General features: G+C 44.2%; 1 protein-coding gene across 4 annotated transcripts in view; it reads left to right on the top strand.

Annotated features, from left to right (window-relative positions):
* The window catches only part of LOC100380722 (exocyst complex component 2), a 100,530-nt gene extending 87,210 nt beyond the window's left edge, over positions 1–13,320 (top strand). For all 4 annotated transcript variants that reach the window (XM_082967920.1, XM_045705934.2, XM_082967919.1 and 1 more), the window contains 6 exons: positions 1,543–1,684; positions 10,690–10,745; positions 11,294–11,416; positions 12,034–12,095; positions 12,472–12,531; positions 12,774–13,320. In XM_082967920.1, coding sequence (XP_082824046.1) covers positions 1,543–1,684; positions 10,690–10,745; positions 11,294–11,416; positions 12,034–12,095; positions 12,472–12,531; positions 12,774–12,867 — 537 coding nt within the window. In that variant the 3' untranslated portion in view covers positions 12,868–13,320. The remainder of the gene's footprint in view (positions 1–1,542; positions 1,685–10,689; positions 10,746–11,293; positions 11,417–12,033; positions 12,096–12,471; positions 12,532–12,773) is intronic.

Here is a 13,320-nt window from a genome sequence, read left to right as displayed (position 1 = left end):
CACACTACAGGCTGATCCAACTTTGATGTAATGTCCTTAAAACAAGTCAAAATGAGGCTCAGTAGTGTGTGTGGCCTCCACGTGCCTGTATGACCTCCCTACAACGCCTGGGCATGCTCCTGATGAGGTGGCGGATGGTCTCCTGAGGGATCTCCTCCCAGACCTGGACTAAAGCATCCGCCAACTCCTGGACAGTCTATGGTGCAACGTGGCGTTGGTGGATGGAGCGAGACATGATGTCCCAGATGTGCTCAATTGGATTCAGGTCTGGGGAACAGGCGTGCCAGTCCATAGCATCAATGCCTTCCTCTTGGAGGAACTGCTGGCACACTCCAGCCACATGAGGTCTAGCATTGTTTTGCATTAGGAGGAACCCAGGGCCAACCGCACCAGCATATGGTCTCACAAGGGGTCTGAGGATCTCATCTCGGTACCTAATGGCAGTCAGGCTACCTCTGGCGAGCACATGGAGGGCTGTGCGGCCCCCCAAAGAAATGCCACCCCACACCATGACTGACCCACCGCCAAACCGGTCATGCTGGAGGATGTTGCAGGTAGCAGAACGTTCTCCACGGCGTCTCCAGACTCTGTCACGTCTGTCACGTGCTCAGTGTGAACCTGCTTTCATCTGTGAAGAGCACAGGGCGCCAGTGGCGAATTTGCCGATCTTGGTGTTCTCTGGCAAATGCCAAACGTCCTGCACGGTGTTGGGCTGTAAGCACAACCCCCACCTGTGGACGTCGGGCCCTCATACCACCCTCATGGAGTCTGTTTCTGACAGTTTGAGCAGACACATGCACATTTGTGGCCTGCTGGAGGTCATTTTGCACGGCTGGCAGTGCTCCTCCTGCTCCTCCTTGCACAAAGGCGGAGGTAGCGGTCCTGCTGCTGGGTTGTTGCCCTCCTACGGCCTCCTCCACGTCTCCTGATGTACTGGCCTGTCTCCTGGTAGCACCTCCATGCTCTGGACACTACGCTGACAGACACAGCAAACCTTCTTGCCACAGCTCGCATTGATGTGCCATCCTGGGTGAGCTGCACTACCTGAGCCACTTGTGTGGGTTGTAGACTCCGTCTCATGCTACCACTAGAGTGAAAGCACCGCCAGCATTCAAAAGTGACCAAAACATCAGCCAGGAAGCATAGGAAATGAGAAGTGGTCTGTGGTCCCCACCTGCAGAACCACTCCTTTATTGGGGGTGTCTTGCTAATTGCCTATAATTTCCACCTGTTGTCTATTCCATTTGCACAACAGCATGTGAAATTTATTGTCAATCAGTGTTGCTTCCTAAGTGGACAGTTTGATTTCAGAGAAGTGTGATTGACTTGGAGTTACATTGTGTTGTTTAAGTGTTCCCTTTATTTTTTTGAGCAGTGTATATTGTGACTATAAGACCATCAATAAAGTTACTGTCAAAGCACTTTGTGACAACTGCTGATGTTAGAAGGGATTTCTAAATACATGTTTTTTTTTTTTATCTGCTCCCGGGTTAGTGTCTGTGTAGCTGTGTTAATTAGGTTTGTCTCTACCTCTGTTTCCAGGTGACTGTACATGCGGTGAAGGAGCTGGATGAGAGTTTGTTTGATGCCTATATCGAGAGGAAGTCTGATCCCATCGTAGGATCCCTGGAACCAGGCATCTATGCTGGACACTTCGACTGGAGGGACTGCAGTACACCCACAGGTATACACACACACAGATCTATGCTGTCTACTTCAATTGGAGGGACTGCACACCTTAATCGCAGGACATTATGCACTATGGCCAGGATTCAAACAAACACAAATTAACGGCCTCTGCACTGTGATAGACTTTTAAAATGCAATTTCCCAAATGTTTTCAGCCTTCGCAATGTTGAGTTCCTGCGCTAAGCCACAGGTGTGACAGAGAGAGGGGGGTTTACCCATAATAACCCCTGACCTAAAGTGCCTTCGGAAAATATTCAGACCCCTTGACTTTTTCCACATTTTGTTACATTATAGCCTTATTCTAAAATTGATTAAATAAAAAAATCTACACATCTACACAGAATACCCCATAATGACAAAGTGAAAAAAATTCTTTTTTTGCAAAATTGAAAAACATAAATACCTTATTTACATAAGTATTCAGCCCCTTTGCTATGAGACTCTAAATTGAGTTCAGGTGGATCCTGTGAGATGTTTCTACATCTTGATTTGGAGTCCACTTGTGGTAAATTCAATTGATTGGACATGATTTGGAAAGGCACACACCTGTCTATATAAGGTCCCACAGTTGACAGTGCATGTCAGAGCAAAAACCAAGCCATGAGGTCGAAGGAATTGTCCGTAGAGCACCGAGACAGGATTGTGTGGAGGCACATATCTGGGGAAGGGTACCAAAACATTTCTGCAGCATTGAAGGTCCCCAACAACACAGTGGCCTCCATCATTCTGAAATGGAAGAAGTTTGGAACCACCAAGACTCTTCCTAGAGTTGGCTGCCCGGCCAAACTGAGCAATCGGGGGAGAAGGGCCTTGGTCAGGGAGGTGACCAAGAACCTGATGGTCACTCTGACAGAGCTCTAGAGTTCCTCAGTGGAGATGGGAGAACCTTCCAGAAAGACAACCATCTCTGCAGCACTCCACCAGTCAGGCCTTTATGGTAGAGTGGCCAGACGGAAGCCACTCTTCAGTAAAAGGCCCATGACAGCCCGCTTGGAGTTTGCCAAAAGGCACCTAAAGACTCTCAGACCATGATTCTCTGGTCTGATGAAACCAAGATTGAACTCTTAGGCCTGAATGCCAAGTGTCACATCTGGATTCAACCTGGCACCATCCCTACAGTGAAGCATGGTGGTGGCAGCATCATGCTGTGGGGATGTTTTTTGGAGGTAGTGACTGGGAGACAAGTCAGGATTGAGGGAAGATGAAGCGAGCACTCAGTACCTCAGACTTGGCGAGGGTTCACCTTCCAACAGGACAACGACCCTAAGCACACAGCCAAGACAACGCAGGAGTGGCTTCGGAACAAGTCTCTGATTGTCCTTTAATGAAAAGCCCGGACTTGAACCCGATCGAACATCTCTGGAGAGACCTAAAAATGGCTGTGCAGCAGCGCTCCCCATCCATCCTGACAGACCTTCAGAGGATCTGTAGAGAAGAATGGGAGAAACTCCCCAAATACAGGTGTGCCAAGCTTGTACCATCATACCCAAGAAGACTCAGTGGTAATCGCTGACAAAGGTGCTTCAGCAAAGTACTAAGGAAAGGGTCTGAATACTTATGTAAATGGAATATTTCTGTTTAAAAAATTTTATAAATTAGCAGAAATTTATAAAAACCTGTTTTTGGTTTGTCATTATGGGGAATTCTGTGTAGATTGAGGGGAACAAATTATTTCATCAAGTGGTCTGAATACTTTTCGAAGGCACTGTATGTAGTCTTTTGGCTTACCTCCAAATATACTAAACCTGACCACTGTCAGGGGAATTCAGGGGACTGTCTGAGCAGCCCTGTGTGTGTTTTGTGGTTTATATGTATGTCATATGTGGAGTACATACTGTAATGTCTCTGTGTGCCTGTTTGAAGTGTTACTGTAAACAGTGCTTGGATGCACTTAGCCAGGGGTTCAAATATGAGTCTACTCGATGGGCTTGATGTCTACCCTTTGTATGTTTTTTTTCCTCTCTCTCTCTCTCTCTCTCTCTCTCTCTCTCTCTCTCTCTCTCTCTCTCTCTCTCTCTCTCATTTTCTCTCTCTCTCTCATTTTCTCTCTCTCTCATTTTCTCTCTCTCTCATTTTCTCTCTCTCTCTCATTTTCTCTGTCTATTCTCTCTTAAGAAGTTGTTTGTTTTTGTGGGTGGGGGAGCTCCTTGTGTGTGTCATCTGCACAGTGCAGGAAATGTCAAACATTGAATTCTCAGTGAATCTTCGTTCCGTACACACACAATCTAAATTGATCTGATATAAGTAGTGACATGGACAATATATCATTATGGTCTGTGGTTTTGGGTGTGTGTGCAAAAGTCCATGCACACACAAACACACAAGCACACGGATGTGCAGTGAGACCAGGTGAAACTTGGTGGTTTACGTACCTTACGGAACAGGAAGTTAATCGGTGTGTGTGTTTGACATAACCCCACTCCCCCACCTCCAAAATGCTCCAAGGAGTGAAAGTGTGTGTCTGTGTTCTGCTAATAGTGAAACAGGAACATTTGGGCTTAATAACCACAACTATAAGGAATAGGATATGATACTTTCACTGGCTTAGCGTGTGTAGGCCTAGCCTATATGTGTGTGTGATTAGTGTGGGCATACTGCAAACCATTACCCGCGGAAACAGAGCAAGACTTTCACTGGTTTTGGTATTTTGTTTTCTCGTGGTATTACTCTCACAGCGCCCCTTGGAAGTATTAACCTAACCTAAAGTGCCAGACACCAGCATACAACTCTTCTATTGTGTTTTCAACATGGCTTGTTAGTGGTGACTATATTTATAGATTCATCCACCATTCCCCAGAGTGAATGTGGGTCTTTAAACCACTTTCTCATTAGAAAGACCAAGACCAGGGGCATTTTTTGGACAGATCTAACAAAATGTTAAATCTAAGTGCTGACGGTAGCGCAATAGGTTCAGGGCTGTGTCAGAACTATTTTTGCTATTTTCACATCCAGAATTATGGCCGACGTTGCTGGCTGTGGCGCCAAAGGGCTGGGTTTTGATGAATAAACCAGTTATAGGTGTGTCGAAACTTGGCCCCTCACTGGCCAATGAGAATGTGCTCCATAGCTAAATACGTGGTTGCTTCAAGTTGTGTATTTTATGTATTGCATTTTCATCAATTCCAATTCCAATGTTAGTCCGTTATAGTTTGTTAAATAGCTTACAGAAACAACATAACAACATGTAGACTTATCCCATCTTTGCTAAATACGTTAACTTGAACCTGTTTGCAGTCCACATTGTTCTAAGTAATTGCATGGCTTATGATCATTAACAATTGTAGACATTGTTAATGTTGTAAATGACTATTGTAGATGGAAAAAGTTGATTTTTGATGGAATACCTACGTAGGTGTACAGAGGCCCATTATCAGCAACCATCACTCCTGTGTTCCAATGGCACGTTGTGTTAGCTAATCCAAGTTTAGCATTTTAAAAGGCTAATATATCTTTAGAAAACCATTTTGCAAATATGTTAGCTGAAAACTCTTGTTCTGATTAAGCAATAAACTGGCCTTCTTTAGACGAGTTGAGTATCTGGAGCATCAGCATTTGTGGGTTCGATTACAGGCTCAAAATGGCCAGAAACAAATAACTTTCTTCTGAAAGTCGCCAGTCTATTCTTGTTCTGAGAAATATAGGCTATTCCATGCGAGAAATTGCCAAGAAACTGAAGATCTCATAGAACGCTGTGTACTACTCCCTTCACAGAACAGCGCAAATTGGCTCCAGTCAGAAGAGAAAGAGAAGTAGGAGGCCCCGGTGCACAACTGAGCAAGAGGACAAGTACATTAGAGTGTCTAGTTTGAGAAACAGACACCTCACAAGTCCTCAACTGGCAGCTTCATTAAATAGTACCCGCAAAACACCAGTCTCAACGTCAACAGTGGAGAGGTGACTCCGGGATGCTGGCCTTCTCAGCAGATTTGCAAAGAAAAAGCCATATCTCAGACTGGCTGATAAAAAGAAAAGATTAAGATGGGCAAAAGAACACAGACACTGGACAGAGGAATTCACTCTTGATGTTGAAACTGATGTTTTGTGGGTACTATTTAATGAAACTGCCAGTTGAGGACTTGTGAGGCGTCTGTTTCTAAAACTAGACACTAATGTACTTGTCCTCTCGGCAATTTCTCGCAAGGAATAGCCTTCATTTCTCAGAACAAGAATAGACTGACGAGTTTCAGAATAAAGTTTTTTGTTTCTGAAGGCCAGTTTTATTGCTTCTTTAATTAGAACAACAGTTTTCAGCTGTGCTAACATAATTGCAAAAGGGTTTTCTAATGATCAATTAGCCTTCTAAAATGATAAACTTGGATTAGCTAACACAACGTGCCATTGGAACACCGAGTGATGGTTGCTGATAATGGGCCTCTATACGCCTATGTAGATATTCAATTTTTTTTTAATCAACTGTTTCCAGCTACAATAGTCATTTACAACATTAATGTCTACACTGTATTTCTGATCAACTTAATGTTATTTTAATGGACAAAAAAATTGCTTTTCTTTCAAAAACAAGGACATTTCTAAGTGACCCCAAACTTGTGAACGGTAGTGTGTGTATATAAACTCAGCAAAACAAGAAACGTCCCTTTTTCAGGACCCTGTCTTTCAAAATTAGAAAAAATCCAAATAACTTCACAGATCTTCATTGTAAAGGGTTTAAACAGTGTTTCCCATGCTTGTTCAATGAACCATAAACAATTAATGAACATGCGACTGTGGAACAGTCGTTAAGACACTAACAGCTTACAGACGGTAGGCAATTAAGGTCACAGTTATGAAAACTTAGGACACTAAAGAGGCCTTTCAACTGACTCTGAAAAACACTAAAAGAAAGATGCCCAGGGTCCGTGCTCATCTGCGTGAACGTGCCTTTAGGCATGCTGCAAAGAGGCATGCGGACTGCAGATGTGGCTAGGGCAATAAATTGAAATGCTCGTACTGTGAGACGCCTAAGACAGCGCTACAGGGAGACCGGACGGACAGCTGATCGTCCTCGCAGTGGCAGAACACGTGTAACAACACCTGCACAGGATTGGTACTTCCGCATTAAACACCTGTGGGACATGTACAGGATGGCAACAACAACTGCCTGAGTTACACCAGGAACGCACAATCCCTCCATCAGTGCTCAGACTGTCCGCAATAAGCTGAGAAATGCTGGACTGAGGACTTGTAGGCCTGTTGTAAGGCAGGTCCTCACCAGACATCACCGGCAACAACGTCGCCTATGGGCACAAACCCACCGTCGCTGTACCAGACAGGACTGGCAAAAAGTGCTCTTCACTGACGAGTCGCGGTTTTGTCTCACCAGGGGTGATGGTCAGATTCGCGTTTATCGTCGAAGGAATGAGCGTTACACCGAGGCCTATACTCTGGAGCGGGATCAATTTGGAGGTGGAGGGTCTGTCATGGTCTGGGGCAGTGTGTCACAGCATCATTGGACTGAGCTTGTTGTCATTGCAGGCAATCTCAACGCTGTGTGTTACAGGGAAGACATCCTCCTCCCTCATGTGGTACCCTTCCTGCTGGCTCATCCTGACATGACCCTCCAGCATGACAATGCCACCAGCCATACTGCTCGTTCTGTGTGTGATTTCCTGCAAGACAGGAATGTCAGTGTTCTGCCATGGCCAGCGAAAAGCCCGCATCTCAATCCCATTGAGCACATCTGGGACCTGTTGGATCGGAGGGTGTGTGCTAGGGCCATTCCCCCCAGAAATGTCCGGGAACTCACAGGTGCCTTGGTGGAAGTGTGGGGTAACATCTCAGCAAGAACTGGCGAATCTGGTGCAGTCCATGAGAAGGATATGCACTGCCGTACTTAATGCAGCTGGTGGCCACACCAGATACTGACTGTTACTTTTGATTTTGACCCCTCCTTTGTTCAGGGACACATTATTCCATTTCTGTTAGGCACATGTCTGTGGAACTTGTTCAGTTAATGTCTCAGTTGTTGAATCTTTCTATGTTCATCCAAATATTTACACATGTTAAGTTTGCTGAAAATAAACGCACTTCACAGTGAGAGGACGTTTCTTTTTTTGCTGAGCTTGTGTGTATATATATATATATATATATATATATATATATATATATATATATATATATATACATACATACATACATACATACATACATACATACATACATACATACATACATACATACATACATACATACATACATACATACATACATACATACATACATACATACACACACAGTTCAAGTCGGAAGTTTACATGTGCCTTAGCCAAAATCCTAGTAAAAATGGCAGGTCTTAGGTCAGTGAGGGTCACCACTTTATTTTAAGAATGTGAAATGTCAGGATAATAGTAGAGAGAATTATTTATTTACTTCATCACACTCCCAGTGGGTCAGAAGTTTACATACACTCAATTAGTATTTGGAAGTGTTGCCTTAAAATTGTTTAACTTGGGTCAAACGTTTCGGGTAGCCTTCCACAAGCTTCCCACAATAAGTTGGGTGAATTTTGGCCCATTCCTCCTGTCAGAGCTGGTGTAACTGAGGCAGGTTTGTAGGCCTCCTTGCTCGCACACGCTTTCTCAGTTCTGCCCACAAATTTTCTATAGGATTGAGGTCAGGGCTTTGTGATGGCCACTCCAATACCTTGACTTTGTTGTCCTTAAGCCATTTTGCCACAACTTTGGAAGTATGCCTGGGGTCATTGTCCACTTGGAAGATGCATTTGCGACCAAGCTTTAACTTCCTGACTGATGTCTTGAGATGTTGCTTCAATATATCCACATAATTTTCCTCCCTCATGATGCCATCTATTTTGTGAAGTCCACCAGTCCCTCCTGCAACCAAGCATCCCCACAACATGATGCTGCTGACTCGCGTGCTTCACGGTTGGGATGGTGTTCTTCAGCTTGCAAGCATCCCCCTTTTTCCTCCAAACATAATGATGGTCATTATGGCCAAACAGTTCTATTTTTGTTTCTTCAGACCAGAGGACATTTCTCCAAAAAGTACGATCTTTGTACCCATGTGCAGTTGCAAACCGTAGTCTGGCTTTTTTATGGCAGTTTTGGGAGCAGTGGCTTCTTCCTTGCTGAGCGGCCTTTCAGGTTATGTTGATATAGGACTCGTTTTACTGTGGATATAGATACTTTTGTACTTTATTCCTCCAGCATCTTCACAAGGTCCTTTGCTGTTGTTCTGGGATTGATTTTTACTTTTCGCACCAAAGTGCGTTCATCTCTAGGAGACAGAACGCGTCTTCTTCCTGAGCAGTTTGACGGCTGTGTGGTCCAAGGGTGTTTATACTTGCGTACTATGGTTTGTACAGATGAACGTGGTATCTTCAGGCGTTTGGAAATTGCTCCCAAGGATGAACCAGACTTGTGGAGGTCTACAATTTTTTCCTGAGGTCTTGGCTGATTTCTTTTGATTTTGCCATGATGTCAAGCAAAGAGGCACTGAGTTTGAAGGTAGGCCTTGAAATACATCCACAGGTACTCTCCAATTGACTCAAATGATGTCAATTAGCCTATCAGAAGCTTCTGAAGCCATGACATAATTTTCTGGATTTTTCCAAGCTGTTTAAAGGCACAGTCAACTTAGCGTATGAAAACTTCTGACCCACTGGAATTGTGATAGAGTGAAATAATCTGTCTGTAAGCAATTGTTGGAAAAATGACTTGTCATGCACAAAGTACATGTCCTAACCGACTTGCCAAAACTAGAGTTTGTTTACAAAAAATGTATGGAGTGGTTGAAAAACGAGTTTTATTGACTCCAACCTAAGTGTATGAAAGCTTCCGACTTCAACTATGTATATTTTTTTGTACTTTTACCCCTTTGTCGTGATATCCAATTGGTAGTTAGTCTTGTCCTATCGCTATAACTCCCCTACTGACTTGGGAGAGGCGAAGGTCTGGAGCCATGCGTCCTCCGAAACACGACCCAGCCAAGCCCTACTGCTTCTTGACACACTGCTCACTTAACCTGTAAGCCAGCCGCACCAATGTGTCGGAAGAAACACCGTTCAGCTGGTGATCGAAGTCAGCTTGCAGGCGCCTGGCCCACCACGAGTCACTAGAGCACGATGGGACAAGGAAATCCCGGCTGGCCAAACCCTTCCCTAACCCAGACGACACTGGGTCAATTGTGGGCCATCTCATGGGTCTCCCAGTCACGGCCAGCTGGGATTGAACCATGGTCTGTAGTGACGCCTCAAGCGGGAGGCCCCGAGAGCGAATAATTCTAATCAAATTCTAAACAATTGAAACCATTTGTTTCAAATAGGCTCTGTCTAAATACACTAACAGGCACCATCATTTCTCACTGTGTGCATATAATATTAAAACAATGCAGACTATGGAGGGTGTTACACACATCCAAACTTTTCACAGTAGCTGCACAAAGAACCAATATAAAGAAAAAAGTAGAATGCCCACTCAATGTTATACTGCTGCCAAATCTAATTTTATAAACATAATCATAACCATCTAACAAATCAGAGGACATTCACACTTCTCCAGAAGTTGCATTGCATGCGCACCACGGACGATCTCACAATAAAGCCAGGACAGTGAATCATTCTAATAAGTTAAGTATAAAAAAAAATGTTTACAAAAAAAGCAATCTGTTGTTTTGTTTTAAACAACAACAACAATAAATACATGTACATTTTAATGATATCATAAAATTGCCAGGATAAAAAAAGTCACAATGCTGGTATAAGACCGGTAAATGACCAATCCTTGCTCAACAGAAAGTAGCAGAGTGCTGGCTTTAGTAGGTTGAAATTGCAAATGAATGTGTGTTTGACACTAGTGCCGCCTTAACGCCAGACAAAAATAGAACTCCAAGCTTGACACAACTTTTGTTCCACGCCCACTCCATTTTACTCTGGTCTTATAGTGAAAGAAAACGTGTCAATGTTTGGTCTGGGATCATTTTCATTTGATCAGGTTTGGGTGTTGGACTGGGTTTTGATGTCATTGTGAAACTACTCTCCTACAGGTGTGAGGAACTACCTGAAAGAAGCCTTGGTGAACATCATCACTGTCCATGCAGAGGTAATTCTTGTACTCGAAGACATGCATGACTAAAATGTATTTTATTTTTTGTATTTTACTTTTCTCCCCATATTTCGTTCTTGTCTCATCACTGCAACTCCCCAACGGGCTCGGGAGAGGCGAAGGTGGAGTCATGTGTCCTCCGAAACATGACCCGCCTAACTGCACTCCTTAACACCCGCCAGCTTAACCCGGAAGCCAGCCGCACCAATGTGTCGGCGGAAACACAGTTCAACCGGCGACCAGGGTCAGCCTGCAGGCACCCAGCCCGCCACAAGGAGTCGCTAGGGAGAGATGAGCCAAGTAAAACGATGATGGGCCAATTGTTCACTGTCCTATGGGACTCCCAGCCACGGCTGGTTGTAGCACAGCCCGGGAATGAACTCGGGTCTGTAGTAACGCCTCTAGCACTACGATGCAGTGCCTTAGACCACTGCTTTTCTGTACATTGACTAGAACCTCTCACCGTTACTTACGTTAAATCAGTAGACTGCATAATTCATTGAATCAGTGGACACCTCCAATCTACTCCTCTCTCTCTCTTTTAGGTCTTTACAGTGTCTAAGGACCTAGTTCCCAGGGTTTTGACTAGAATCATTGAGGGTGTGGCGGAAGAGATGAGTCGCCTGATGCAGTGTGTCTCCTCCTTCAGCAAGAACGGAGCCATACAGGTACACACACACTTTCAGTTTGCCACTCTCTCGGGTAAGTTAAATGGGCCAATTGTGCGGGGATTTACCCTCTTTTACTGACCACAGTAACCCCCAACTACCTCTTCCAAACCAGCTGTACTACCTACTTGTCACACCCTGATCTGTTTCACCTGTCTTGTGCTTGTCTCCACCCCCCACCAGGTGTCTCCTATTTTTCCACCATTATCCCCTGTGTATTCATACCTGCGTTTTATGTTTGTCTGTTGCCAGTATGTCTTGTCTTGTCAGGTCTTACCAGTGTGTTTTCTTCCCGGATCTGACCTTTCTGCCTGTCCTGACCCTGAGCCTGCCTGCCATTCTGTCCCTGTTTGACCCTGCCTTGAATTACGAACTACTGCCTGCCCTCGACCTGCCCTTTGCCTGCCCCTTTGTATAATAAATGTTCGGAGTGTCGAACTATTCACCTCCTGTGTCTGCATCTGGGTCATATCCTGACTCGTGAAACTACTATATACTGCTCACTCTACAGCCTTAAATGTTGATACTTTAAGTACCCTAAGTATATCCGTATATGCATTTATCCATTCCTTTCTTTCTCTTTATCCTCTTTCATCCCTCTCTTTCTCTCTCTGCAGGCCCGTTTGGAGATAGATTCTCTGAGAGATGCTGTAGCCTCCTACCTGTCATCTGAGAGCCAGTAAGGCCCATAGAACCCTCACTGACACTGTACTGTAGTACACCACTACACACCTGTTTACCACACGTACACATACACTACACTTCCATACACTGTGCATACTATACAAATGTACATGAATTACAGAGATTATACATTACTCTCACTTTCATTCCTGTAAATCACATTCATCTTCCCCACACCTCTAGTCATCATTACCTGGTGGTATATGGAAAAGGAAGCGAAAGCAGAACTTTACCAGCAATCCAACTAGTTTAATCAGGTTCTGTGACTTAAAATGAGTCTTTGTGTTATGGTATGTCTCTCTCTCCTTCTGTGTGTAGTATAGTTTGTTGGTATGTGTGGTGTAGTGTTAACTGTGTATATCTTGTTTCAGCGCCAGCTTCAAGCAGGCTCTGGAGGTCCTTCCCCAGCTACACAACGGAGCAGACAAAAAGTAAGTCATCAAGGTTCAAGCTGCCACTAGAACAAGATTCATGATGGAAAATGCTAACCTGCACAGTACAGTGGGGATGATTCTACCTATTATTTTCCCTCTGTCTCTTGTTGTCCTCTCTCTCTCTCTCTCTCTCTCTCTCTCTCCTCTCTCTCCTCTCTCTCCTCTCTCTCCTCTCTCTCCTCTCTCTCCTCTCTCTCCTCTCTCTCCTCTCTCTCCTCTCTCTCTCTCTCTCTCTCTAGGTTACTGGAGGAGCTGCTGAATAAGTTTAAGAGCAGTATGCAGCTCCAGCTCACCTGTTTCCAGCCCTCTAATGTCCAGCCTGTCAAGAGATGAGTCTGTACAATGTCTCTTCAACATTAATATAATGGCACGATAGTATCTCTATCTATCAAAAATGTGCAATGCCTATTTACTTGCACTCTCCTGGCTTTTTGTTAAATTGTTATAAGATCTAGAATGGAAATTTGCACACTAGTCTTTTTCACGCTAATCTCATTAATCTTAGATATGTACACTCATTTTCTGAGTTAATCTCACAGTTAATCTGGGCAGCCCCTCTACTGTGGAATCATGCTAATTATGCTATTGTTAGATGGCCACTCATCTAGAAATCAGCATCCAGTCCCTTGTAGGCAAGCTAGGTCATGCTAGCCTGGTGTTCGTGACACCAGTTAACATATGTGGTCCCTGATTTCTGTATGTTCATAAAGAAACTGCACATGGTCATTATTATGCTCTGTCCTCTTATTACCGTCTCAATTGCCAAATAAAGACACATTTACATTA

The sequence above is a fragment of the Salmo salar genome, chromosome 23 (genome assembly GCF_965601325.2).
Source record: "Salmo salar chromosome 23, fSalSal1, whole genome shotgun sequence".
NCBI lineage: Eukaryota > Metazoa > Chordata > Actinopteri > Salmoniformes > Salmonidae > Salmo > Salmo salar.
Note: the sequence above shows the minus strand (reverse complement) of the source record. Positions and strands in the feature narration are given on the sequence as shown.